The sequence below is a fragment of the Conger conger genome, chromosome 13 (assembly GCF_963514075.1).
Source record: "Conger conger chromosome 13, fConCon1.1, whole genome shotgun sequence".
Lineage (NCBI taxonomy): Eukaryota > Metazoa > Chordata > Actinopteri > Anguilliformes > Congridae > Conger > Conger conger.
Window position 1 is genome coordinate 15577841 of NC_083772.1, and position 27697 is coordinate 15605537.

Consider the following 27697-nt stretch of genomic DNA (forward strand, 5'->3'; position numbering starts at 1 on the left):
CCACCGCCAACGTCATTACACCTGACATCACTGGAGGCGTGGCTTTAAAAAAAAGCAGAAAAAAAAAGCCGCCCACCCAAGGTGACGGCTACAGTCTGTGGGCGCGTCGAAAGCCTGTTCCTGACGTGTTCTGCTTTCCAAAGAGAGACTGACATGAAATTAGACTGTCAGCAACACTTGGAAAAAAAAGAAAAAAAAGAACACTTGTCAATTTTTGTGGAGGGGATTGTGAATGGAGCAGAGCAGTGCATGCTGGGAGGTTCAGCCTAAGTCCCAGTGACAGTGAGTAAGGTGGGGTGGGGGCAGGGTGTGACTACTCCCACTGCCCAGCCAAAGGCTGTGTCAAGCTCACAGCATTGCTGTCTGTTTTATTCCTTACTCTTCTGTCCCCATAATCCAAGGTCTTATTTTAGGAGCCCTGTTACATGGCAGATAGGCCAATTTTTCCACAAGTGCAGGGTGTCAAGTGTCCAGTCTATCGCATGTTCCAAATGGACAGATTCTTACAAAGCTTTTATTCCTTTGCACTTGCCGTAAACTTTAGCAACAACAGACAAATTGACTCACTTTAACCTCCTGAGACCTCAAAATTAATTTCTGTCCCCTGTAGGGGACTTGAGTCTCAGGGCTTAAAGGAACTATAACCACTGAACACACATGTATCCTTCCGTCTTCCGCTGGTTGAGCGCGCACCTTAGTTCCAACTGTCTAACTTCTCCAAAAACAGCGTCTCATTTAAAAAAATGTTTTCCCATACGTGTATTTCAAATACACATGATATCTTGCGTAAATAAGACAGCTCTGAGGTGTATTTCTCTGAGGTAGGCGACTCACCTATAGGCTTCAAGTCTTAATGCTAAGCTGACATGTTATGCTAACATGGAAACCGAGCCAGTGAATGCACAAAAATGAAAATTAAATCGAATATCTTGTCTAAGTCTGGGTTCTAAATCAGAAAAAAGGTATATTTCCCAAAATGTTGGTGTATTACTTTAATCTCACAAATCATATAAAAACAATAAATAAAATGAAATATTAGAAAATATTTTCATGACGACACGTTTTTGCCATTTGTCATCAAATGAAAATACTTAAACCTTTCTGCTTTGGTGGGTCTGAGGAGGTACGGAATACGGCTCAGAGGAAGCAGCAGCCGGGGACGGGCAGACTATGCCACTGCCGGGCCCCAAACACGTTTCACGTGGCATCTACTCAGACATATTAGGAGAGACGAGCCGGGGGGGGGGGGGGGGGGGCAGGGAGGGAAAGACGGTGACATAACTCAGCCTGGCTTACATATATTCACTGTCGATTTAAATGCCCATGCCACTGAATTAAGGGCTGCTGAAGATCTTATCAGTCTTGCCTTGGTAAGAGAACATATATACTTTAATCTGCCTGATTTGAGACATCCATTAGCATTTAGACTGAAATTTTGGAGCTGGATGTGCGAAGCCTGTCCCCTCTCCAGGGCCGTTTGGATAATGGCACTTTCCACGGGACATTAATCTGTGTAATTAGGTTTCAGCTGCTCCGTGGAACAGATCACACCCAGTTTTTCCTGGGTTTTTTTTGGTGTTTTTTTTTAGCCCTAAACATAGATGCAGCATCTTTCTCCTCCTTTTGATTTTATTTTCATTCTGACAGCAGAGGAAATGATGCCAGGAGGTGTATCCCTGATTGTGGGTTCCCTGGTGGCCAACCCAGAAAATAGCTGTATTCTGTAGGACTCCAGCAGAAATGCAAGGCTGCCTTTGGGTCTGTGCTGGATGGATTGGGCCCTCCATAGCCCAGTCCACATTGACATGACCGCCACCCTACTTCGGAGGAGTCATGCTTAGGATGAGTGAGAGGTCATGCATGGTCATACTGGTCTGGGCAAACAAATGAGAAACAAAGTGTGACTTCCAAACATTTGGATTTCTCTACACTACCTTTTGCTTTTCATTAGTGCTATATCACATTGTATAGCACATCGATGTATGGAAGGTGTTTTATGATTATTATTATTATTATTATTTGTATTGTTTTATTCTACCAAATTTGTCCATTGCTCTTAACCTTCCCGTCACTGGGCAGGAATGCTGTACATCTTCATTGGCTGTGGGTTATTTACTTATATCTTTTACTTGGGCGCCAAAAGGAAGCTCTGACCACAGTTTCTAAATAGGCCAGTAGCTGTTGTGCAGCGTATGACCCAAGCAGCGCAACGCTAACACACTTTTTTGTACGTCAGTGACCTTTGAGTTGCAGCTGCTGGCTATCCCGGAGTAGCCTGAAGTGTTGCCTTCAGAGGGATTGCTGCGTAATCTCTTTATGTGTGCACATGCTGTCAATCCCAATCACCGCTGTTGTTGTGTCGGGGGCCCTGGGGGCGGGGAGCAGCGGGCCTGGGCCAGTGGTTACCCATTCCACGGTCCTCATTAGGTCATGGGCAAATCTCCGCCTACCCACGGCTAGCGTGGAGGGGGAGGACCAATAGGGAGGGAGATTGGGGATTGTCCCATATTGCAGCGGGGGGTGGGGCCTGTGCTGTCTGTCGCCTCTTTGTTGCCTTTCATAGTGGGCCCTGAGAAGCACCGATGGGAGCCGGGCGACTGCAGAAACGACGGCCCCAGCGGATTACTGGCAGCTTCTCCTCGCCGTTTGGCGGGACTTGAAACAGCTTTACTCGGCCGTGATGTAAATCCAGTCCCAGGGCCCCGTGCTTCAGCATGGGCTGATATAGAAGTGCTAATCAAACGGTCTGCGGTAAACAAGCACTGGCTTAAGGGCTAGAAGCGCCTTTTCAAGGCGACCTCGCTAAATCAGCAATAATCCGTAGCAGCAGTGTTGAGGGAAATCTACGTTATCAGCACTACATTACAGATACTGTATAATAGATCACTTAACCAAGTGTGTGTCGCCGCATACTATATATAAAAAGTGAATGAATGCAAAGGTAAACACAACAGCCATTCATCGCTAAACAAAATATTTGAGTCATAAAATACAAATGCGAACATGAGCTCATTGGTGCTGAAAGGCTAGGATGTCCTTCCACTATGGACTCCAGCAGGTAAAATCCTTAATCTTACATCTTCCGGTTGGTATGAGTCACTGCTTTAGGGTGGCCCAGAGATGGCAGAGAGTTGATTGCAATGGCGGATGCAAGCCAGCAGTGAACGTTGTCATCCCCAGCCTGGATGTGACCTGGGGGGGTATGTTCTGCAAATATAAGTAACTGCCGCTTTCTTAAGATTCAAGTCAGGAGGCAGACATCCATTCCCTTGGAGTGCCAAACCTCTCTCCTGTGATCCAGCACTGAAATGGACAACACTTGTATTTGTTTTTTTTGGTATGACCACTTGGCTGGCAGCAAGGACTGTGGAGCCATATATCATTGTGCGGCAGGGTTCAATGTCACTCTGTTCCCCTTCTTCTGTTGTCTGTACTTGTCCTCAAACTCCCCATTGATGGAATGGGCTACACCCACATTCCCCCCCACCCCCACCCTGCTTCTCCCTCTCTCTTGTCTTCTCTCTCCTCACACACACACACACACACAAAAGATTACCGCCCCTTCTGATCAGTGAACCCCATGTGTGACCCGGTTGCTCTTGGGCTAATTGAAGGCTGGGGTTTGCCGGGGCCTCAGGGTTAACCAAGTTTAACAGATGGACTCCTTTAAGACCATGTGCAGTGGAGGATTTGAAGCCCAGCAGGCCAGTTGAGTTTCTCTGTGACTCAATTTGCGTTTGTCGCTGCGTACCATGATGAGGTGAAAGGGCCATCTGCAAATACTTCCAACCGAAAAGATTTGCATGCTAAGTGAATTTTGAACTTTCAGCGTACTAGCAAACATACCTGCTAGTATGGGTTAATGAAATCCCCGTGCTAGACCGTGAACTAGTCATTTTCTTTCACTAAGAGCTCATTACAATAATAGTAATGTAAAGCAAAAAATAAATCATTACAGCTTTTCTTCATTCACTTATTTTTTATTTCATGACACATATGTAGTTCATCTCAGAAGTCAATAATAGAAATATAATTGTTCTAACAATGCAAGAAAACAATATGATAGAAAAATGGCATCATATCCAGCATGCCAAGATATCTGGAGTTCAGTTCTCTGCTACATCTTAACAAAGGGTCAAACAAGTGAACAGCATCCGTTAAGTCAGGGCTCCTCAGTCTGACCCAGAAAGATAAAATCAGGTGTGGAACTGTTTGGTTGGAATGAAAGGCTGCACCCAGACCAGCCCTTTCTGAGAAAGACTGAGGAGCCCTGCTTTGAGTGCTTCATCTGTTCATGTAGAATCGGTTGCAAAGGCAAGAGTTTTTAAAGCTATATATCAAGACACCCAACAGTAAACTAGCTTATTCCAACTATTCACTAAGCCCGTGTAATCAAGAATAGTTGCCTAATGCCGTTTATTTCACCAACTACCAAGCACCACCTTCTCCACATTACTCATGTGTATGATGATGTGTGTTTCCGTTCAGTTAACAATAACGCACAATGACACAACACAACACAATTATTACTCAGGAGTCATGCTGCCTCTTGACAGACTGCCCATGAATGTGAGGTGTTCGCTGATGATGAAAAAAACGGCAATAAATCATTTTTTCCAGCTGGGACACTTGGTGCCGCACCAGATGGGCCAGTTCATTGACTGTGCATCAAATGCTCATTTCAAACCCTCCCCCAACACACGCACTCGCACACACACACGCACACACTTTTCTATCACACAGTATGAGTGTTACTCCAGCATCATCTGCAAAGCAGGGAAGTGACAATGCAAGCCCTTCAGCCACGGGTCTGTCACAACAATGTCCCAACATTTACCACATTATCTAGGTTCAGACACTCTGAAATATCAGGTGCAGGGAATGGCTTTGAGAAACTGGTGCTGATGTGGGATTGTTTTAAATGTAGAATAAATACCTTTATACCAGGCTGTCTTTTGTTAATGGTCAGGCAATTAAATGGTTGAGAATGACATGATAAACAATAGCCTTTTTTTCTGGATGATAATAATCATCAGATAATCCCTCATAAACCTAATGCTTATTACGACAGCTGTTTCAATTTATTATACAGAGACATTAATACTATAAACCATTTTTATAATGGATTTCTAAACTTAAGAACTACTCATACTGGCTGTTTAGAATCCTCTGTGTAGACCAGTAAACCGTGCTCGTTACAGCCAAGGGGATGATGGGTAATTTTGCACCAGCTGTTCAATCAAATCATTGCTGATATGAGATTTCATTATGCATTGGCTTAACAAACCGTCTTATCCAGGGTGACTTATGCGGTTTATCACTCATTTATGTCATCATGCCAAACATTTTGCTGAGGTAATTCAGTTTAAATACTTGGCCAAGCGGTTCAGCACCAGGGATTCCAGCCTGCAAACATACTGGTTAGTGTCCAGTGAGCGAACCAGTGTCGTGGCAGTCTGTGATCCGTGTTAGTGTTGGACTGGGGGGGCGGTGGGCTTCTCCGCCCTCATGTGGGGGGGGGCCCGTTAACGTAGCGCAGCATGAGGTGGAAGGAGCGGTTCAGGGTGTTGCCGTAGTGACAGCTGGGGCCGTGGGCACCAGGCAGGAGCCAGAGGAAGAGCGCGAGCAGCAGGGCCATCAGGACGTACAGCAGGACGGAGGCCCTCAGGGGCCCCTGCAGCCGGGGACCAGAGCCTTTCCTCCACACCGGGGCCTCGTCGTGCCTGTAGGGGAGGAGGGAGGAGAAGAACCACAACGGAGACGACATTAGAACAGTGCAATCCCTTTAATCCCATTACACTGCATTATGGCCTTCCAGCTTTGAAGCCACACCCAAATGCGACACTAATGTGGGGGTAGTTCACCTGAACGCTTGTGTACTCTGCAGTCACTCCTCTCCCTTGCGCATACACCTGTCAATGCCAAGGCTAAATTGCTCAGAAATGTGTTGTTTTTAATTTTCTTTTAAGTAAAATGGAATCCTTGCAAGCACATTGATTTAGAACACTTATTTTTATTGTTATCATTTATTTTGCAAGGCATCAGTTAAACATACTTGCCAAACATAGCCAACATATAGAATTTATATATACCTATAAATTCTAAACTTATAAATCTTTTAATTACTGCACAGGTCTTTGTAAGACATGAATGCAAAATGTCAAAATGTTGCAAGTTATGTTCAAGTTTATGTGTAAAACATGAACTGGAGGAATTGGGAAGCGTCCATGTGTTTAATAAAATAAATTATAAAATGTTTAATTTTGTTTCATGGAAGGCATCTGTTTTCAAAGAGCACCTTACAGATTACATACTTGCAATTCAGCTTCAGGATACCAAGTATATTAAAGGAATTATTTATGTGCTAGTGCATGTTTTCAATCGGCCCAGATAAACTGTGTGCCATTCGTGATATTTTAGATGCCTACAGACAATTATGTCCGATTATGAGATATGAGATTCAACTTCATTGCCAAACATGTGTAGTCGTGTTGATACCGGAAGCTGTGCCACTATGTTCCCATATCAGGTTTTTCTATTTTAGCCAGTTAAGAAGGAACATCAAAGCTTATGAACCCAGCAGATACAGGGGATATGAGTTTTTACCCTGATTTTTAGACAAAGTCATGCGGAGCAAACAGGGAGTTCAAGATCTGTCTTTTAGACATCAATATAGAATAATAAATAAATAATAATAATAGTAATAAATAAAACAACTCTGATGAAAAAAAACCAAAAAAAAAAACAGGGTATTTGCAATTATAATGACCATGTTCCCTCAAAGCCTGTATAAATCTCACAGAAAGAAAAAATAAATCAATAAAACATTTGAAATATAGAGAAATGTCTGTCAGGCGAGTAGAATAGTAGTAGCTATGCAAGTGTTTTATTTTTATTCAGCGTATTAAACAAAGTTTCTAATGAAGTTGTCACAGCAGATGCCTCGGTGTTCTGGCTCTCACCGCTGTTCAATATCAACCACGGCCTGCAACGAGGCCCCCTGCTGGTCTGGCTTCTTCTCAGGAGGCTGAGGGAGGCAGAACAAAGGAACCTGCTGATTGTGTGCTTGTGAAAGGCCAACGGAGAAACAGGGCTGCTTGCATTGAGTCCCATCTCTGAGCGCTCACACGTGGTCTCACGTATGAAGGGAGAGCCATTCAGATTTAGCTATTCCTTTGTATGTGGGAGACAGAAACCTCATCATGCCACACTGGGATGTTACTCACATTTCTTATATCATCATCCCCTGCAACCCCCCACCCCCTCGCCCCCCCAAAGAAATAACACACACAAATGCACCCTTTCTAACAGCTGTCTATGTTTACACAGTTGTGTGTCTGACAGATCTAAGCATACAGACTGACCAGAATGGACTTTGACCCCGATAAACTACTGTAAACAGTGACACGGAAACAGCACTGCCATGGCGTACCTGAGGGTTTGCATGTCGTCTGCAGCTTAACCCAGCAGGGAGGGGCTCACAGTCCCCTAAAAGGGGGGGGCAAGGCGTACGGCACTCCTCAATGCTGGGGCTAGGCCAGGGCCTTCGCAGGGTGGGTACAGAACCAGTGATGGAGCTAGTGACCAACTGTGACAAGGACAGACACACACACAACAAACAATTCAATACCGGGATAAGGCACCACAACATTTTCGTTCAAAGTAATGACACCATTTTGTTACAATGACGGGGCTACAAATCAGCAGGGATTCACAGACGGGCTCCATTAACTAATGAGATGTCAGGAAACAGAACCATCCTCCCATGGGGCCCAATGAAATCAGCAATGTACCCACCCCCTATACTTAACCGCTGTGCTTTGACATGTGACTGTAGCCCTGTGCTATTCACTGTGACAATCCCACACGCTTTCCCATAATTACTTCTGACCCCAAAAAGCCAGTTAACACCCAAGTTCATTTCAATCTTTTAGAGCTGACAATTAAGTCCCAGGCGGAGAAAATCACTAGAATGGTTTTGAAATGGGAATGGTAATCTCAGGATCTGGAGTTACATATTTCTCTGCAGTGACTCACTGCGGTCAATAAAGAGTAGGGGGGTTCCCCAGTGTCCTGGCTAAATTCCCAACCCTGGCTCTTTCAACCTGCCACCTAAATCATCCCCTGATTCAATTAGCAAAAACATTGTTCTCTCCCTCTCCACCTCAGCGGCTGAGTGCTGAGCGTTCTGGTCCAAAAAGGTTATCTATCTATCTTATCTACCTATCCATCTATCTATAGCTGTGTGGCCTCACAGCAAGAAGGTCCTGGGTTCGAGCCCTGCCAGGCCTTTCTGTGTGGAGTTTGCATATTCTCCCTGTATCTGCATGGGTTTCCGATTTCCTCCCACAGTCTGAAGAGATGTGGGTCAGGTTAATTGGAGAGTCTGAATTGCCCCTTGGTGTACTCCTGCCGTTGCCCTTGACCAAGGCTTGGGCCTGAGAACTGCAGTTGGTCCCCGGGCGCTGTACTATGGCTGCTCACTGCTCCTAAGTAACTATGATGGGTTAAATGCAGAGGACACATTCCATTGCCTTAGAAGGCAATGACAATAAAGTTGAATCTAAAAAATAATCTAATTTCATTACTTATAATTCAAGAGAAAATAGAAAAAAATATATATACAGGAGCAGATGACACAGCAGAGGACATAGACACCTCTATGACACAGCAGAGGACATAGTCACATAGACACCTCTGTGACACAGCAGAGGACATAGTCACATAGACACCTCTATGACACAGCAGAGGACAGTCACATAGACACCTCTATGACACAGCAGAGGACATAGTCACATAGACACCTCTATGACACAGCAGAGGACATAGTCACATAGACACCTCTATGACACAGCAGAGGACATAGTCACAAAAACACCTCCATGACACAGCAGAGGATAGTCACATAGACACCTCTATGACACAGCAGAGGACATAGTCACAAAAACACCTCTATGACACAGCAGAGGACATAGTCACATCGACACCTCTATGACACAGCAGAGGACATAGATACCTCTTGGTTATCCTCAGTCTGTGCTCTGGAACAGGGCTTTCGCTCATGAATGACTGGGATGTGGCCGAGCCAGGTACTAATGCGCTCTGGGTCAAAGGTCACATGATCAGGTAGGTGTTTGCCTGACGTGGAGGTCTTTTGGGGGCTCAGGTGGAGATTATCTTCCTCTTTGGTACCTGTCAGTCATTAAAAATACACTCAGAGGTGAGCAAACACATTTAAAATGTACATGACCACAGTGCCAGGTCAAGTTATGGTGTTTGCACTATTGACATACGTTTAGAGCAATGGGGATCGCTGGTAGAGAACCAGTGTGGGACAAAGCCTTTATATCTTTGAGCACAGTATTTTGCCAATTTACCAAAACCACTACAACAGAAAGGCATTTTCAATTTTAGACAATTAAAAAAATATCTATATGAAGGATTAGCCAATATTCTTTGGGTTATTCACTATTACTAGAAAACATTTATGACGGTCCTAACTCCTAAAAACACATTCATAAAAATAAACTGGCAAATTAGAAAACAAGAACATACAATGCAATTCTGTGGAAAATGAATATCATAATTCTGTTTTATACGTTATGAAATGAGAACTATGAAAAAAAAAACAATTGGCAAATGCACCAAGGTGATTTTATGCAGTTGACTATGTTGGCAAAATATTGAATGCACACACACAGCAGTCCTGGCCATAACCTTCTCTTATGTGCGATCAGTGATTTATAGTGATGAAGTGGCTGTTGCATGAGGCAGTTTATTAGTGTGCACGTCGGGGCCTGTGTCACCAGCACAACAAAGACATGAACAAGGGACGAGTGACATACCAGGGGCCAGGGTCTGGGCAAAAGTGATGGGACTTGCACATTCAGCATTGCCATCTGTGCTCTTGAAATAACCAGGGAAAAAAAGACAGACATCAGTACGTGACTCGGTTTGAAATGGGGGGGGGGGGGGGGTATGCAGAACATAAATACAAAATAATCATATTCCACAGCCAGAGATATTGGTGTGTAACCACAGCCTACTCCAGTATGCTCCAGTACAGATTACACAATTAAAATGTTCCTCATCTAAATGACTGTTTTTGGATGAAGTCATTAAGAAAATGCTTGTTCCAATACTTCATCAGGTCGTAACATGGATAGATATTATTGACATTGATTGCTATTATCTTTCAGGAGTTTGAGGCTTTTGGTGTGGAATCACCAGTACTCACCATATCTGGTGTCCCATCTGTGGTCATATCTGACCGGGACCCATTGGAGCTCAGGTAACTCCTTCTCTTGGCATGTTTAGACGTTGACTCCTCTGTGTAGTGCAACCCTGTTCAATGACTCAGTCTTGCATTCACTGGCTCAAAACATTTCAACCACAGCTCTAGTATTTTGCCAGGATAAAAGCTTCCTTTGATCAAACAATGACACCCAATGCAATTTGATCAGCCTTTTTTCAAAGTCCACCTGCCTTTATTTTTTGGGAGGGACAAATATATTTTGTCAGTTTAACTGTCAAAACCTGCATTGACAATGTCCAAATATCCAAAACTGAAAATTGCTGCGCGCACAGAAGATTAAGCCTGCAACAAAACAAACAATTTTGAAACCGCTTCAATTGCCAAGGATTAATGTGCACGGATAATAGACTGAGCCCAAAGCAATCTGTGCCTTTATACCATTTAGACTGTGACAAGTTGAAACAATGCTTTGGCATGCTAGCCAGGTCTGATGTCAGTCGAGAAGGCAAAATATTGTAAACAAGGTGGCAATGTTTTACCTTCTTCATTGTTTGTTTCAAATTCTGTACTTCTGAGTAAAGACATCCAATTGCCAACAAATGATCTCAGCCTTGAAATTAGACTCAGTGAGCACTTTATTAGGTATTTTACACTTATTTTTTTAAATTATTGGTCTTCTGCTTCTGTAGCCTATCCAATTAGAGGTTTGACAAGTTCTGTGTTCAGAGATGCTGTTCTGCATACCATTGTTGTAATGTGTGGTTATTTGCATTACTGTCACTTTCCGGTCAGCTTTGACCAGTCTGGTCCTTCTCCTGTGACCTCTCTCATTAACAACATGTTTTTGCCTGCAGAACTGTTGCTCACTTGTCTCACCCTCACCCTGTCTGCCACCAACAGTCATTCCATGGTCAAAGTCACTTAGATCACATTTTTCCCCATTTTGATGGTTGATGTGAACATTAACTGAAGCTCCTTACCAGTATCTACATGATCGTATGCATTGCACTGCTGCCGCACAATTGGCTGATTAGATAATCACATGAATAAGTAGGTGTAATAAAGTAAAAATGTTCCTAATAAAGTGCTCGGTGAGTGTATATGTATATGTCATTCTTCCTATGCATATAAATAATTAACCTTAAAATACTGAATACATCAGTTCAACAGTACTGAGATGTTGAGATTATCCTCCTTCGCCAAGCTAAACATACATTTTGAAAAGATGGAAAAAGGGGGTGTATTTTGACAGCAGGGAGGGTATCCTTTCCATTTACATTCTGGAATATATTTAAAATTCTATTGAATGATCAATCAGATTGCAACTGACTTCCAGAATTTACCTATACCGAAAAGGAACTGGTCCCAAACCTGTTTAACGGCCACGGTCCGATAGTTATTAGCCATGAATTTTCTGCGGAGGGTTGATGACGGAAAGGTTTGCACTGTAGACTCTATTTGAGGCATAATCTGCAGCTACCTGTTATGGCACTGAAGTACGACGAGTCGGCATCATCGAACGAAACGGAGCCGCCCACGTCCACAGAGGGGTCCCACTCTAGGGCCTGGTGGTCGGAGCCCGGCAGGGCCAGGGGGCCCTGCAGGTGGGCCAGGCTGCCCCGCTCAGCGAAGTCCTCCTCCTCCGCGGGCACCTCAGAGGGGCACCCGGAGTCAGGCGGCGGGGCCAAGAGCCAGTCCTCCTCAAACACCTTGGTGGAGAAAGGACACAATGTTCTCATCTGCAAAATTGAAGGTCCTCTCTCATATAATCACTGCATGCATGCAAACACAGACGCACATGAATGCACACACACACACGTATGCATGCAAATGACTCAGGCACACATACGCATGTACAAATGCGCGCGCACACACACACACACGCACGCACACACACACACAGAAACACACTCAGACACAGACGCACAAGTACAAACGCACAGATACACACACGCACAGACACACACGTGTTCATATGATACTGGTGTTAGTCGAAGACCACACCCCTTTCTTCACACACACACACACACACACACACACACACACACACATACGTGCAGACACACACACATGCAAATGTACACACATAGACACACATGCACATGTACACATAAAGACACAGTCACACACACACACACACACACTCACACTCACACACACACACACTAAAACCAAGCAGGTGGGAGAGAGAGGACAGTGTGACTCATGCCTGTGCAGTGGTGAATGAAGGTGACACACATTAGTATAAATAATGATGTCACAGAGCTCTACAGAGTTTCGCCTCAACCATAAGCAATGTATCTGCTGTGAAACAGGGAGATATTAAGCCAATTAAAGTACGGGAGGATTAGAGAGCTAGGCTGAGAGCCTGCTTAGGAATCAGGACACTGGGGAACCCTCTACTCCAGTTTAACAAGTCATCCAAAAGACAATGTCTCCTACAGCAGTGTCCAAATCACGGCACTGAGACATACTAACAGAACAGAAAGAGTAGAAGAGTGGATTGGATTGGAGGTCTGCCCAGATTATCCATAAAACAGTGACATCAGACATTGTAAAATTCTATTTAAGAAGCCAGCCCATCTGTAGGTTATTGGCTCAGACACCAGTCGCAGAGTCAGTCAGAGACGTGAGGATGTGAGGAGGAGGAGAGAGGGAGAGAGGGAGAGAGGGAGAGAGGGGGAATGGAGCAGGGCCGCACCAGCCTCATGCTGAGGAGCCGCGTGTGGAGCTGTCCCACTCCCTCGAACACACAGGCGCAGTAGAGTAGCAGGTCCTGCAGGCCGGCCTCGATGTCCTGGGCGTCGGCTGGTTCGCTCCCCTCAATGAGGGCCTCGCCCTGCTCCAGGAGATTGTTCAGACGCACCGTGTTCTCCCCCACCGCGTCCTGGAAGTTCTGACCCACAAACACGGGAGCCCCAATTAGCTGCTGTCAATCAAACACCCAGCAATGGCCTCCACAAGAGACTGACACAGCCCAACAAATCACTGCACTGCTGGAAAATCGAGCTATGCCAGTTTCACCAGCTTGAAAATTGAGCTGCTCAAGCTGGTCATAAACTAGTCTAGATGGGTATGAGCTGGCCAATCAGCTCGTGCTGGTAGCTACCAGCTGATTCAAAACATAGCTTGCTAGCCAAACCACGTCATGCCGGGAACTGGTCTGAACAGGTCAAACAGCTAAACCATGTTGAGCAGGGAGCCGGTCTGAACTGGTCAACCACCTACCAGCTGTTTCAAAACCTAGCAGGGGCATCTTAGCAGCAGGATGTGCATCTTATTGGGCGAAAATGTGCTTTGATTTAGTTGTTTGCTGGGATGCGAGGAATACCTCACTAAAGTCCCGCACTGCCATTCAAAGAAAGGAGTGTGGTCTCATACTAACACCAGTATCATATGAACACTGCGGTGTAAACACATCCCATGAGGCAGCGCAGTCAAAGCAGGATCCAATGACAAACTCACCTGCCAGGGCACCACATGAGGAAAGGAACAAGGTGGAGCTTTATTTAAACTGAACCGAGGTGTGTGGTGCAGATCTGCCCATTAGATTCAGTGGGAGAATACACAACCCTGCCCATTAGATTCAGTAGGAGAATACACAACTATCTGCAGCTTAAAAAGTTGTGGAAATGTTGCTCAAAGCTGCCATGACATTGCAGCGCCACGGTAACAAGCTCCTCCCACGTTTCAACTGCCGCCAAGTTGTCTGAATTTCCTGCTTTAGCTGGAGCTTGTCCCATTGTGCTCGTAGGACAGGAATAAATGTGCAGGGTGCGATAAGAGGAGGGAAGCAATTATATTAAATCACTGCGCGCATTTCACAGTATTGGATGTGGCAGTTTCACGGAGATCCCTGATAAGACAATGCGGCCAGAGCCTAAGTAGAGACCTAACAATCCTTTTCTGACCAGAGTAACTTCATTGAATTGAACAAAGGAAATAACCTCCCAAAAAACGCTCACCCAGAAGCGGGAGCGATGTGAAAGAAGGAGAGGGACCTCCACCAGCCACCCCCAAAATCACCTCCACCCCCACCTCCCATACCTGCAGCTGCCGCATCTTCTCCTGGTTGTCTTTCCCAGAGAAATGCTCCACCTCCGTAAGCCGCAGATTCATGTCCGCCAACCAGATTGCCATCTCCTCCCGCTGGTTTTCAAATTCCTCCCGCTGGGACACAGAGAGCTGGGGGTGGGGTGGGGTGGGGGTGGTTGGGTTATAGACAGGGAGAAATTGAAAATTTGCTAATTAAATTTACTGAATAACCTAAAGAAATCCCCTGCAATTTGTGGGATGGGGTAAAGAGACAAGGAAGCAGGGAGAATGTGGCCAACTGCAGACATTACAGAGACATGAGAGACCTGTTTCCATGCCAGCGTCAAGCTGTGGTGTTTCAATGGCCCGACAGACAGGCGGATAGGGAAACAGCACTGAACTGCCATTAACCGGGACAACAACAGGACCTGGCAGGTTATCTTTGACACCATCTTTGCTTATTTGGAAACACCAGGCAGCAAAGCATCCGCATTTCAAATATTTAAATATTCAAATAAGTTCCAAGGCTATAGGGCAGGGACACTCCAACCAGTCCAGTAGTGTGGCTGGTGTTCTTTTCCACCTGATAGTTAATTGATTAATGTCACTGACTGGCCTGGTGTCCAGATTATGAAGAAAGAATAAAAACCACTAGCAAAAGAGAAAACGTTATTAAATCACTTTAATTCCCATGCTTTCAAGGTTTATTCTTTTTTAATAAGGCTTTAGCGTGGAAACCATGTATAGTATCTAATAACTGTGAGCAAGCTGACTATATAATATGAAAGACTGTGATTGGCAGAGTGCAGATTTCATACAGAAATGGCACTGCTATTGGTATCAAGAACATGAAGAGAATAACCTGACATTTTGTGCTAAATCTACCACTGAGTAGGGCTGCATTCACTGGTGTTTGTTTGGAAGTGTGTGTGTGTGTGTGTGTGTGTGTGTGTATGTGTGTATAAGTATAGGTGTATTCTGATTAACCATACCCAATTCAGCCTTTCACACAAAGTGGGTATACATATAAATCTATTATGATTAGTCCTACCCAGTTCAGCATTTCACATAAAGTGGGTATACATATAAATCTATTGTGATTAGTCCTACCGAGTTCAGCATTTCACATAAGGTGTGTGTGAGTATAAATTTATTGTGATTAGTCATACCCAGTTCAGGGTTTGGGGGGGGTTACTCGTACCTTGAGCCGAAGGCAGATGCTGTCCACCGCCTCGCTGACCAGGTCCCAGCGCTGGCTGCAGTCCCTCACCATACCCGCCAGCCTCCTGCCCACCGGGCCCCCAATGCGCTGGGTCAGGACCCGCTGCTGCTGCGTCAGGCCGTCCAGCTGCGCCAGGCGGGCTCTGCTCTCGGACCGCAGGGTCTAGGACGGAGCGGGCCAGGTGGTCAGCGAGCTCAGCTGGCACTAAACCACGACAGCTTTTCTGACCGTATGCGGGAGGCCCAGGCAACACGGCCCACCATCTGCTGTCGCATCTTCCTGACATGTGGCCCGGTCCTTCCGCGTGGTGTGTGTTACACGCGGATTTGCTGGAGACCATCTTATGGCAGCGGTAATCCTTCCCTCACTTTGTTGCTAATGTACAACCACACTACAGTCTGGCAGGGCTACTGCACTTCCTGACACATCATTAGGCTTACAGGAAATAAAGTACCTAATGGCAGGTTAAATACAAGCTATTTCAAACCAAAATAACCAAGATGCAGCGCAGTCTGTTTTATCTGGCTTACCTCAAACTTCTTTAGCTCCTGCTTGGCAGTAACATAGCAGACATGGGAGGAGTTTGGAGAAGTGGTCGACTTCTCCGCCAGCTGCAGCCAGTCATGGAAATGGGAGTGCGACGTCATGAATTTCTGCCACAGTGTCTGCAGTTCCTCCAGCCTCACAGGAGACACAGATATGACAATTTACTCACCAGTAACAACAACAGAGCACAATGAACAGCAGCGTCACCAACAAACACTCACTGGATACGTCTATCCACAGACGTGCCGCCATTTTGGCTCAAGGGTCCCACTGACAGCCAGTCACCAAGGTCCTCGCGGATATATGGCGAATTGGGAAGACGGCACTCTGTGTAGTGCCAGGTGGCGGATTCCAGGTACGTGTCCATCCCAACCTGGGTCTTTGGGCCCTGTGTTACCTCCTCATCGCACATCCCATTCCCTCCTGGGGTACAGACCCAGCCAGTTCACATGGACACTCAGATGGATGCCGGCATCATGGAGGTCCACCTGTCCCAAAAGAGAAGAAAGGTAAAATAATTATACATATTATTATTATTATTTTTATTATTATTATTAATACATAGAGAATTTCACAAATATAAAGTATGAGACATTTCACCGGATTTTCCATCATACATAAACATAATCTCGGACAGGTGACAGTAAGGATTAAATTGACTTCCAGGACTTTAGCCTGCGGTTAACAAGCCCAAACACAAAAAGAACCTGAATGTATGAATTCATTTTTCTTTCACAAGCTTTCAGGCAGTCAGAACATCCGAGTGAGATATCAGCAAGTCTTTTTCAAATCTACCAAATACAAAATAATTGGGCAAAAATGTATGCAATACATGTATAATATGTACTGTATGTTTTTTTTAATCATAACAGCCTGCATGCTGTCACTGTTTGAGTACATAATACCAGCTTATGCTCACCCGTTAGTAGTATCAAGAGCATTGCCCTGTACTGCATAAATGTATATCAATGATGTGTGCACAATCATAATTATATCCAGGTTTATTACAGCTTCCCTATACAGGCTTTTATATTAATAATATTTCCCAGCAGGCAGGTATGACTATTTACAGCCATAGAAATTATTATCAAACCAACCAAATAATGGATTTGCCGGTTTGATTTAACATTTCCGACAGGCAATAATCATTTTCAACCTGAATTTACTCAATAACATAATTATTGATGTTCATATCAAAGCATCCAGAAAATATGACATAAATTACCCACTGATTGACTTATCTGGCGTGGCATTAACAGAAACAGAAAATGTGGGAAAAGTGCCCCATTTTTCAATCAGGTAGCTTTCATTACTTATCCCAGAACAGCTCACATAAAACGGAACACCAAATGACCAGCAGGAAACGACATAGCATTTTGAATGTCTTGATAAGGGCTAAGCAGCTCCAGGTTCCATTGTTCATTAGTGTGAATTACCTTGTGCCCCCAAACAACACTATGTGACTGCATATTTTACTTGGTCCTTTTTTAATAGTGGGATTTCCTCATTTGTTCAAAAAATCTGGATACAGATGACAGTTGAGACAGGACCACCACCACCACCACCATCGTTGGCCAAACCTGAGGTTTAGGAGGCCCACTGGAAGTGGTTATGACTGATATCGGTGGGAGGGCTACAAACGGCACACATAGTGAGTGACTATCACGTGGAGTTATTGTCACATGGACTTACAAGAAAGTGGCGTGTATGGGCAGCAAGCCTCGGATATGCTTGTGTGTACATACACGTGTGTGTGTGTGTGTGTGTGTGTGTGTGTGTGTGTATGCTTATGCGTGTGTGCGCATGTGTGTGTGTGTGTGTGTTGGGTGGGGAGCTGAAATGGCAGGCCTTCAAGAACTCCAGGGAGGTCTGAGGACTGATGCCCCCCACCAAACCCTCCATCACAGCCAACGCAACAGCATGCTCGTCACTGCCCCAGATGGCTTGCGGGGGACTGCGGAAGGCAATGTACACGTTATCTTCATACTTTTTGGAACCCGTGACAACTTGGATAAAGAACTGGATCCAGACGAAACAGAAGGAAAATGAACTGAAATGGAGCAGGGCCCTGACAATTCTCACCTCTGATCACAACACTTCATTTTTGACCCTTGGCTGTTATCTCGGTATTCCCACGAGACAACATCCACCCCCCACCCCATCCTCGACCCCCTCCCTTAAGTCGCCCTCCCATCATGTGTCTTCACTGAACTGCCTTGTTTTGCATAACAAGCTTTTCCCCTTTCCCTGTCCTTCCCTTGCACTCTTAGTGAGATCTCTCTCTGTCAACACAGAGGCCCAAGTACCATTAACCACACAGCAAGAAGCCACAAACACGAGGAAAATGCAAGGAGGAACCCACTTGAGAATCAGCTATTTATCGCCTTTATTATGAATGCCACTACTTTCCCACAATCCAGTGAGAGCACAGCTTCTTACTATACCTTGGGCCCATACTGCACCGTTCAGAAGGAAGCCAACTGCAAAAAATAATTAAATAAAGAAATAAATAAAAACACTCTAAAAATGTTTCGCGTTTGGCCTTGAGATAGCAGTGTTGGTTCAGTTGAGAAAACCCTTCTTTCTTTTTTTTTCTTTTTTTTTACCCTTTGTAACTTTAATATGAGCTAGATTCCTGTTTTGCAAATAATGAGTTCTCAGATGTCATCATTTCTAAAGGCCATTCAGAAATTGCATTAGCGTGTGAAGGTGGAGGTATTCTTGGTTTCAGGCATTCTTCACCTTTCGCCAACCCACCGTAATAAAAGCTGAGAGACTGCAGTTTCATCGGGTGTGGAACAGCAGTATGTGATGTCCCCTGTGGAACCTATAGACCTGGATACCTCACAGAAGTGGTCTCAAACTCGTTTGTATGCAGGTTTTCCTTCCAACCAATTAATGCTGCCTTAATTGATTCCAATTACTCATTCAGCCATATACCACATTTAATTACATTAATGGCATTTGGCAGACGCTCTTATCCAGAGTTACGTACAGTTGATTAGACTAAGCAGGAGTCAATCCTCCCCTGGAGCAATGCAGGGTTAAAGGCCTTGCTCAAGGGCCCAACGGCTGTGCGGATCTTATTGTGACTACACCGGGGATCGAACCACCGACCTTGCAGGTCCCAGTCGTGTACCTTAACCACTACGCTACAGGCTGCCCGCTATTTAACTGCATTAAAGCACAGATTATAAGCAACAGTTGTTATTTAGGAATCACAAATAACACATTTCACTTTATATTCATTATGTGCGATCCTACAGCCCTAAATCAGCGAATAATTTAGCTAATTACACAATCAAGATCTGAGGCTGGAATAAAAACCAGCACACGCACGGCGCTCCATGGCACTGAGTTAGAGACCAGAAAGTCAGGTTTCAGCCTGGTCATTTCCAAAGGGGCAACATTTCAGCAAAAGCTGCCCCGTGTCAGGTCCCTGCAGCGGGTGCGTTCCCTCTCCCTCAGCTGCCAGCATGCAAAGCGGGTTGACAGGTTGTGGCAGTTAAATTGCACAAGTTTCAGTCGTCAGAAGTATCACTTTCTCACAGAAACAAGAGAAAAATATAAAGGGTAAGTAGGCAATAGGGGGCTCTTGATATACTTGTGACATTCAACAAGAGGAAGTGCTCTTGGGTGTGACCTCTCAGGAGAGCAGCATTAAAGGTAGGAGAGTTTGCGAGTCCCTCTGGGCTTCCTTGTATTTTTCCACGAAGGGCTGTGCATGTAAATAAGGGAAGTGTCAGCGAGTAGAGTAAACAAAGCAAAAAGAAAGCTGCTATCTGCGTGTAAAAAAAAAAAAAAACTAATCAGCCACCATTTCATTTCAAACAAAAAGTTCCGATGGCAGGCACAGGAAACAGGGCTTTTAACCAGAGGCGCAAAACAAACTAATGATTGTGTTTCTGACAAAGCAGGTGGAATCCGATTCCTCATGACGTTGTTGTACAGTGGACACTGTTGTTACTATGCTACCAGATACCTGTGTTACCAGGTCACCTTGCACCGTAGAAGAGCACGGCAGAGCGCAATTTGTGATGGAAAACGCTTGTTTTCCAGTCACACGTCACCAATTGAGACTCTGCCGACGTGTCTCAATGAAGCCAAATAGTTTTGCAGTGCGTATGAGCTCAAAGTGGAGAATGAATGATTATATCTGATTTTTTATTTATTTATTGATTTATTTTGTCGAGGGGGGCGAGGTGGGCGGGATTATGAATGTCTATAAAGAAAGAGCAGGGACTTTCAGTTTGAAGTGATCGCATCTACAGTCTACAGACAGTTTGAATGAACAGCCTGTGTTTTCATAACTCCAGAGGAAGCTGAAAATCAAGAAAGGTTTTATTAACAGAAAAGTGTTGCGGGCGGAGCCATAAACTCCAGCCCTCCAGAGCGTGGGGGGGAAGGAAAGCGAAATTGCATTACTCGATGGCCCATGCCAGGGCACGCTGAACTGATAAAGTAACAAGCCATGTCCTGTCCCCCATTTCAGACTGTACGCCGTATAGCTCCACTGACCTTGGCTGTAGTCAGATACCATTAGAGGAAGAGAGTTTGCCCCTCATTTCTGCCGGGTAATACAATCTGACTGAATGCAGACTCTGTAACTGGTATAGTCTGTCATTCTCTGGTTCCTTATGTTCCACTGCTCTTCATCATTTTAAAGGCCTGTCCTCTTTTCTCTCTCCCTGTACAGCTCATTTTATTTCATAGCCAGAAGCACACACATAAACAAGGTGAGGGGGGCATTTTCAGAGCTGCGCACATCTACGTCAGGACTGAAAAGAATTGTAATTGCCATCCATTTTCTAGAAGTCAATCTCTGAGCATATTTGTCATCATACGCTGTGTGCGCGTGTCTGCATGTGTGTGTGTCTGCTTGCACGTATGTGTGTGTGTGTGTGTGTGTATGAGTGAGAGAGAGAAAATGTGGCATTCTGCCCATTGACGTTTGCTTCAGGCTGACGTGGAAGGGAGCGTCAGTAGTCTGGTATCTCTGGTGACTGCTTGGGGATAAACAACTGTCCCCCATTCCCAGGGCAACATAAAAGCCCCCAAACTGAACAATTACTCCATTCTGCTACAGGACAAGGAGTAGAGGACAGACCCAAGACACCTGATCTCAAACCCTACCCCCTAATCCCCCCCCTCACAAGAGACACACACTCACATACACTCTCACACACTTGCACACCCACAATCACATACTCACTCGTACTCACTCACACAATCACATATACTCTCACACACTCAGACACCCACAATCACATATTCACTCAAACAATCACATACTCATTCACACACTAAAGCTGGAGAGAGACACCTTTCTAAGCTATCCCCAGGAGCACCAAGCCCAGACCTGTGTGCATAATATTTGGGGTCCATATCTTGGTTTGGACAGCTTGGCCAAAATCAGCACCCTGCCAGGGATCCCGCCACTCTCCACTCGTCGTCCATCACTTCCCATTTACACACAGAGTTAAGCCCAGATCTGTTCCTCACAAAGCAGACCACAGCAGGAGCACACCACAAGGACGCAAGCAGACAATTCAACACAACACTGAATACATTATTTTTAGTAAATATTTGCTACTGCCTGTGTCTTGGTCAGGCCGCTTAAAATTTTTTTTTTTTTATTATTTTTATTGGACATTCCTGGTTAAGCAAATAAAAAAAGTGTGATGCCAAGAAAAGAAAATTCCCCAATTTGCTATTCTTGGAAATCACAGTTGAGATATGTCCCCAGAAGCAACAGTTCTCGTTTCTACACATAGAATCACCTGTCATCGTGTAGCGTAGGCCATATTTTTTAGAAAGGTCATGCTTGTCACTTGCTGTATGTGATACAAGACCAAGGCCAGATACAGATTTCTAATTATGCATTCTGGGTTTTCTGCCCATTTGCAACAGCAGGGGTGGCAAATATCCCTGTAGATTTTAAATGGCCCTACTCTTTCTACATCTAACCAGCGCTACATTATCAAGTGTGTCAAGTTCTGGCCCCACAGAAAAACAAACACAACCGGAGCACACCTGACCTGCAAGATTCACACAAATGCACTCAGCACACACCCCTGGGCTGAGCGAGGCATCTACTGTTTCAGCTTGTTCCCACACAAAAAAAACTCTACGGCTGATACTACAGTTAACACTGAAGTGTGAATTCTCACCTCATTCTGTTTAAAACAGTGATGCAATATTTTAGATTAGTGGATCCAGTGGAAGACGAAAACAAAAGTTTTTGTGTCCAAAACACAGTTTCATTCAAAATGGCTGCCTATCTTTCAGTTCACACAGAGCCAATGTCTCATTTAATATGTGAAATATTTAAAGATGCTGAGTTGCAGGCTCAAACAATGAACTCTGTTTGTGAACACATCTCCCAGCTGTTCTCACCCAGACCTGCAGGAAGGAGAGGAGGGTGGGGCCAGCTCCCTCAAATCTTGCTCTAAAATTTCCTGAATCACTGAAGCGGGTACCTTTTCATTTAAATATTTAAATGTAGCTGATATTTGTATTTCCGGGTGTAAATATTGAAATGACTGGCAGGCACTGGATCTTTTTCATCTGAACACAGACCTAATCGAAATAGAGAACGAGGCCAATTTCACCATGTTCCTCAATGGGTGGGAGCCAAAGGAGCACAACTCGAGTGTGGCAGCTGCACTTTGGAGCACGTCTGCACAATTTTAAAAAATGCATAACTCGCTAAAACACAGAGCCAAAACAAAAGCCGGGCCAAGAAGAAGTGGATTTTGTTCAGTCAAGTATATCTAACAGGGTGATAGTAGTTAACGGCCCACCTGGATCAAACACACCCTTCTGTGTAAGATCTTATCAGGTATTTGTCTCGGGCCTGGATAAGTGTTCCCTGCACCCTCTACTCTGTACTCATCTGGCAGTGAGAGCACCATGCAGAGATGATATTGTGGAGGACACTCTTATTGCCACGATGGGAATCCAAGGCATATGTCTTTCCCTGTCTATAACCCAGTTTATGAGACCGTGTCAAACATATTCAACAAGCCCCACAGTAAATCAGGACAGACAACTATGTAGTAAAAATCCAACAGCGGTGTCACACTTGGAGGTCTTTCTAACGCTTAAGGAAGTTATCTGATTATTCTACAAGGGTTCAAGTTTATATTGATGTGATCACTGATCACTCTAGCACTTGAAACTGGACTTCCCTCTAGGGTTTTCAGCGCACTTGTCCCTGGCTATGGTTTGCACTATTGTACGTGGCTCTGGATAGGAGTGTCTGCTTAATGACTATAATGTAACGTAATGTAATGTAATGTAATGTAAAAGCCTATCTGGTCAAGCAGCTGGCTGTTCAGTACAGTCATTAGTAACGGAAGAATGATAATAGAGAGGCTAGAACAGCTACAGTAATGCTGAAAGCTGCAATGAGCCTAGTGTCAGAGCCTCGAAGCAAATCAAAATACATCCCGAAATATTAATGTGTTTCTTCTGAACACAGTACTTATCAGTAGAAAACCCTGGACAGCTACGACCTGCATATACTACATGACTCAATTCAGGGGCTCCATTTTGTCACAGGGATCAAGAACTAAAGATTGATCCCCAATCTGCAGCTGCTCCATCACTAACACAGTTTTCAGAGCTGGCGTTGAAATTAGAAAATGTGCTCAGAGAACAAAGCCACACTGTGCCAGACACTATTATTGTGCTAATGAGGTTATGAGGAGCAAACTCCATGTGAATCTGCATGATTAGGGCACTTGCACCGTAAATGATGACATTTCATGGGACATTTCAACCCATACTGAGTGTATTCTTTTGATGGGTTTGTTTACCTGTATCCCTTGTAGTAAAGCTAGGAGACCCAATCAAAGGGAAGAAAAGGGCTTATTAGCTTTGTTAGTTTTGATATTGAAATACAACCTCAGCACAGGGTAAAGCCGCACATGTTTAATAAAGCTCTGTTTGATTTTCAGCTTAAGTGACTGTTGGCATTGGATAAGACATTCATCATCAGACTCGAAAGAGGTCATCAAAGATGATCCCAACAAAAAAGGACAAATATGCCATCAGTCAAAGACCATTGTTCTTATCATATGGATTAAGAGGGTTTGCCCGCAATTCATCAGTAAAGCCCTAAGCCACTGCAGACATCTACTGTGTTGTAATATCTACTCACGTGGTCTCCAACAGGCTATCACATGTTAGACAGGCTGTGGATTGTTTTTACATTTCAATATAGGAAGGGAAATATTGAATTCATGCACATGAATTGGTCTATTCAGTACACTTAATATACCGTGGACTTTGTGGTCTCTTTTCAGGACAAGACTTCTTGCTTTATCCTGTTACCTTCCTAACAATGGGATCAAGCAATTCAACAAAACAAGGAAATTGCTTTAAATGATTGCAAAAAAAAAAAAGGACACATCATCATCTAGTTCTGTCATCTATTATTTTCCAACCCAACTTCCTTGGGACCACGCTGGATCATAAACCTGATGAAATTGTTTTTTTATATTAGTATAACACTATGTGAATGCGAATTTACAGTTCATAAATGCCTACTAAAGTATAACAGCCCATACACTGAGCACTGTGACACCACAGTTTAATATTGATATACTTTTTAAATTAAAATGGAACCACAGTGAAGGCCAAATTGCAGGTGTTATACAAACTGTCTTGCAGCTTCCCAAGAATGCAGTTCATTTGGCAACAATTCTGCACCTCGTAATTTGATAAATTATCCCTTCATCTCTGAAAATGATCGAAACGTTGCTCGGGGGCAATTCAAACAGATCACTGAATAGGCTACTGTGACATAGCATATTCTACGAGTGATGAGAATACAGGTAGAATAACTCCCCGTAATGGCTTCCCAGGATAGATTTAGGGTATCATCATTTTCAATATGAGAACGACCGAAATTTGGTTAGATAGAATCCACCTGAGAAAATAATGAGCCAAGTACCTTAAATACTCTGTTCGGAGGTTTAAAACTGGTTCCATGTTTAATAACAGTGTGCGTAAATTGCATCAGTGGACTGGTGACCACATTTGCTTCCTTTAAAAAGTTCCTGCAAACAGTGAACATATTCAACTGACTTACCCGCACAAATGACCTGTAAGAATTGTGATACACTTCAACCAGTCTTTTAACTAAATTCGAGAATTGATACATTGGCCATTTACCGTAGCCTACGTCTAAGTAGCTACTAATAATTATGCGTTGGTAATGGCGAAGAGCAGCACATCAGCAGAACTTACCAAGCAAACGCCATCGTCATTCTTTTTGCATGGTAGCGATCTATTTAGGAGCGACTACTATTTCAAGGTTACCTGATGTATTGTTGGAATTGTGCTGGCAGTGTAGGCACTAATACACGCTCAGTTACGTGGAATTTGGACCATTCTTACGTGAGTTAATGCAGCTTCCGTGAATTCGCTTATATAGCCCATTATCACTTATGACAATATGTTTAAATCAAATCAAAATAGAACGGAATTAGGAAAATGTAAAAAAAGAACAAAACAATCCGACCAACTAATAGCACAGATGACCAAATAAATAACTCACTTTTACGTTCGTCTTCGCGTCAAGTTTCGTTCTTTTTAACTCTTCCTTTCTGCAACACGAAACAACATGTACGGTCAATCCATTTAAGGGAAAAGTATAGGCTTATTATTAAGTACCCAAGGCCTATATTGAGCGAAAGGGGAAATGAGACGCAAAGACGATGAACTAGTAGGGCTAGTAGCATATAGAGCTCTCCGTTCTCGCTCAGGTAAACAAGTCTCTCGCCGGGAGCACGCCTGAGTTTCGAGGTAACAGGTAACTCGACACTACGGGTCATTCCAAAACCACACCTCTCTTTCCTCTCAATTGAGCGTTGCGCTTGCTGTTCCCAGATGCTGCCATTGCCAGACAATTCATTGTTTCATTTTAATTTTGATTTTATAATATGAATGTGTGCCCCAGTGCATTTATCTCAAAATTATGGAAGAGGAACTATTACAGTAGGCTACAATCTCAGAAACTGCAGGCCTACAAATGTGTGGGTTTTTTTTTCCTGTTGGACTGAGTATTGATTCCCTGCTGGGAAAAAAACAACAACACTCAAGTTTGGCTTTGAAACAGCTGGTAGCTGCTTAACCAATTCAGACAAGCACCATACTCCACATGGTTTGACCAGCTCAAGCTATGTTTTGAAACAGCTGGTAGATGGTCATTTCATGCTGGTCAGCTGTATTTTACACCATTACCTTAGCGTCCAAGAGCAGAATAATATTGATAATTCATTATTTTTGCTCTTTTTCTGCCCAGTAGTTTGAGAAAAGAATGCAGCATGCCTTGGTGCAGAAAAGGAGCTCTACTATTGTCTTACAGTAGGCCACTGCAAAGAAGCAGTTCAGTGTATTAATTGTGCACCTCCCATGGGTACTTTCATTCATTAAAGAGAAACAAAAGCAAGACACACCGCAAGGCAAATAACCTCTCTTATCGGTGCCAAGTCAGACACCGAAGTCACGTGGTACACATTAGCAAGCAGACAAAGCCTAATTTCAGTTTTTAAATCAGGTTGAACGTGATAATTTGCACTCCATTAATATCTGAAAGATTCGTCAGATGACTTTCAATTGTGTTAAGGGGAGCAGGAAGAATATTGGCTTGCTTGTTTGCCTTGTTCAAACAGAAGCAAAGCCTCATGTACACTGCTGTCTGTGCAACAGCCTAGAGAGATACACCCACTGAGAATTATGAGTAGGGTCAATATACCACACTAAACACAATTATTTTCCCTGGCTGTGGTAACTGGTAATAATTACTTGTTTGTGCATAATTGATATCTGCCTCACAATCTGATCGTTTCCGAAAGAGACAAATTTGGAACAAACGCTTAATTTGGCTTCCCTGCAGAGTCTTTGTTTTTCTCCGCCTGCTGAAGAGGACAGACACAGTGGTTCAGCAGGGACCCAGGGCGATGTCCAGTAGGATATCTCCACACTTCTTCATGACTTGTTTGCAGAAATGCAGATTTCCCAAAGCTAATGCAGCCTCTGTCAGGCCTGATCTCCCAAGTTTTCCTGATGCACTGTGACTGCTGCTTTCATGGTTTTACGAGTTTCTCCTTACGGATTGTTATGGGTTTCATCTGTATCTATTCGGGATTAGTATTTTGGCATTTGTTTAGCAGTTAATTCACAGTAGCACTTTTAGTGATGTTGCACATAGGCTACACTCACTGGTCTGGGAATGTCATTATCCAGATGGTAATATTGCTAATCTAAATCATAGAATCATTACATTACATTACATTATTGGCATTTGGCAGACGCTCTTATCCAGAGCGACGTACAACAAAGTGCATACCCATAACCAGGGATAAGTTCGCTGAAAGACCCTAGAGGGAAGTACAATTTCAACTGCTACCTTTTTTTGAGAACAAAGAAACAAAGAAACAGAGCAAAAGTGACCACAGTTAACTATCCAAACACTGCTTACCTAGCCAACTAAAAATACCAAATCATATTAAATGTTCTCTGAGATAGTAAGTCATTCTGGGAAAATGAGGTTAAGAGCATCAGCTACTTGAATGTAATGTAATGTAATGTAATGTAATGACTGTCTTAATATTCTCTCAATTATTTTA

The 27697-nt window shown here is 44.0% G+C and overlaps 1 protein-coding gene across 3 annotated transcripts; it reads right to left on the reverse strand.

Annotated features, from left to right (window-relative positions):
* Positions 1-3959: 3959 nt before the first annotated feature.
* si:ch211-137a8.2 (uncharacterized protein LOC777613 homolog) lies at positions 3960-25887 on the reverse strand. Of its 3 annotated transcripts, none has more exons than XM_061217469.1 (13): positions 25624-25887; positions 16280-16546; positions 16043-16193; positions 15492-15674; positions 14303-14440; positions 12957-13151; positions 11736-11964; positions 10238-10329; positions 9846-9906; positions 9017-9192; positions 7433-7588; positions 6963-7027; positions 3960-5723 (listed from the first exon to the last, which is right to left on the reverse strand). In XM_061217469.1, exons 2-13 carry the CDS (start codon positions 16468-16470, stop codon positions 5507-5509), a joined length of 1854 nt encoding a protein of 617 aa, XP_061073453.1. In that variant the 5' UTR covers positions 16471-16546; positions 25624-25887; the 3' UTR covers positions 3960-5506. The 3 variants fall into 3 exon arrangements, with proteins under 3 accessions (XP_061073453.1, XP_061073451.1, XP_061073452.1); XM_061217467.1 differs by having other exon boundaries at positions 10238-10344; XM_061217468.1 differs by lacking the exon at positions 25624-25887 and adding an exon at positions 25314-25452 and having other exon boundaries at positions 10238-10344.
* Positions 25888-27697: the final 1810 nt, after the last annotated feature.

Excerpts from the sequence above, each read along its gene's own strand:
- si:ch211-137a8.2 (XM_061217467.1), bottom strand. The coding sequence starts at position 16,470 with ATGTGCGATGAGGAGGTAACACAGGGCCCAAAGACCCAGGTTGGGATG. Across the intron at positions 14,441-15,491 it reads GCATCTGCCTTCGGCTCAAG|CTCTCTGTGTCCCAGCGGGA; the intron begins GTACGAGTAACC and ends CCCCACCCCCAG. Across the intron at positions 7,028-7,432 it reads GACGACATGCAAACCCTCAG|CCTCCTGAGAAGAAGCCAGA; the intron begins GTACGCCATGGC and ends TGCCTCCCTCAG.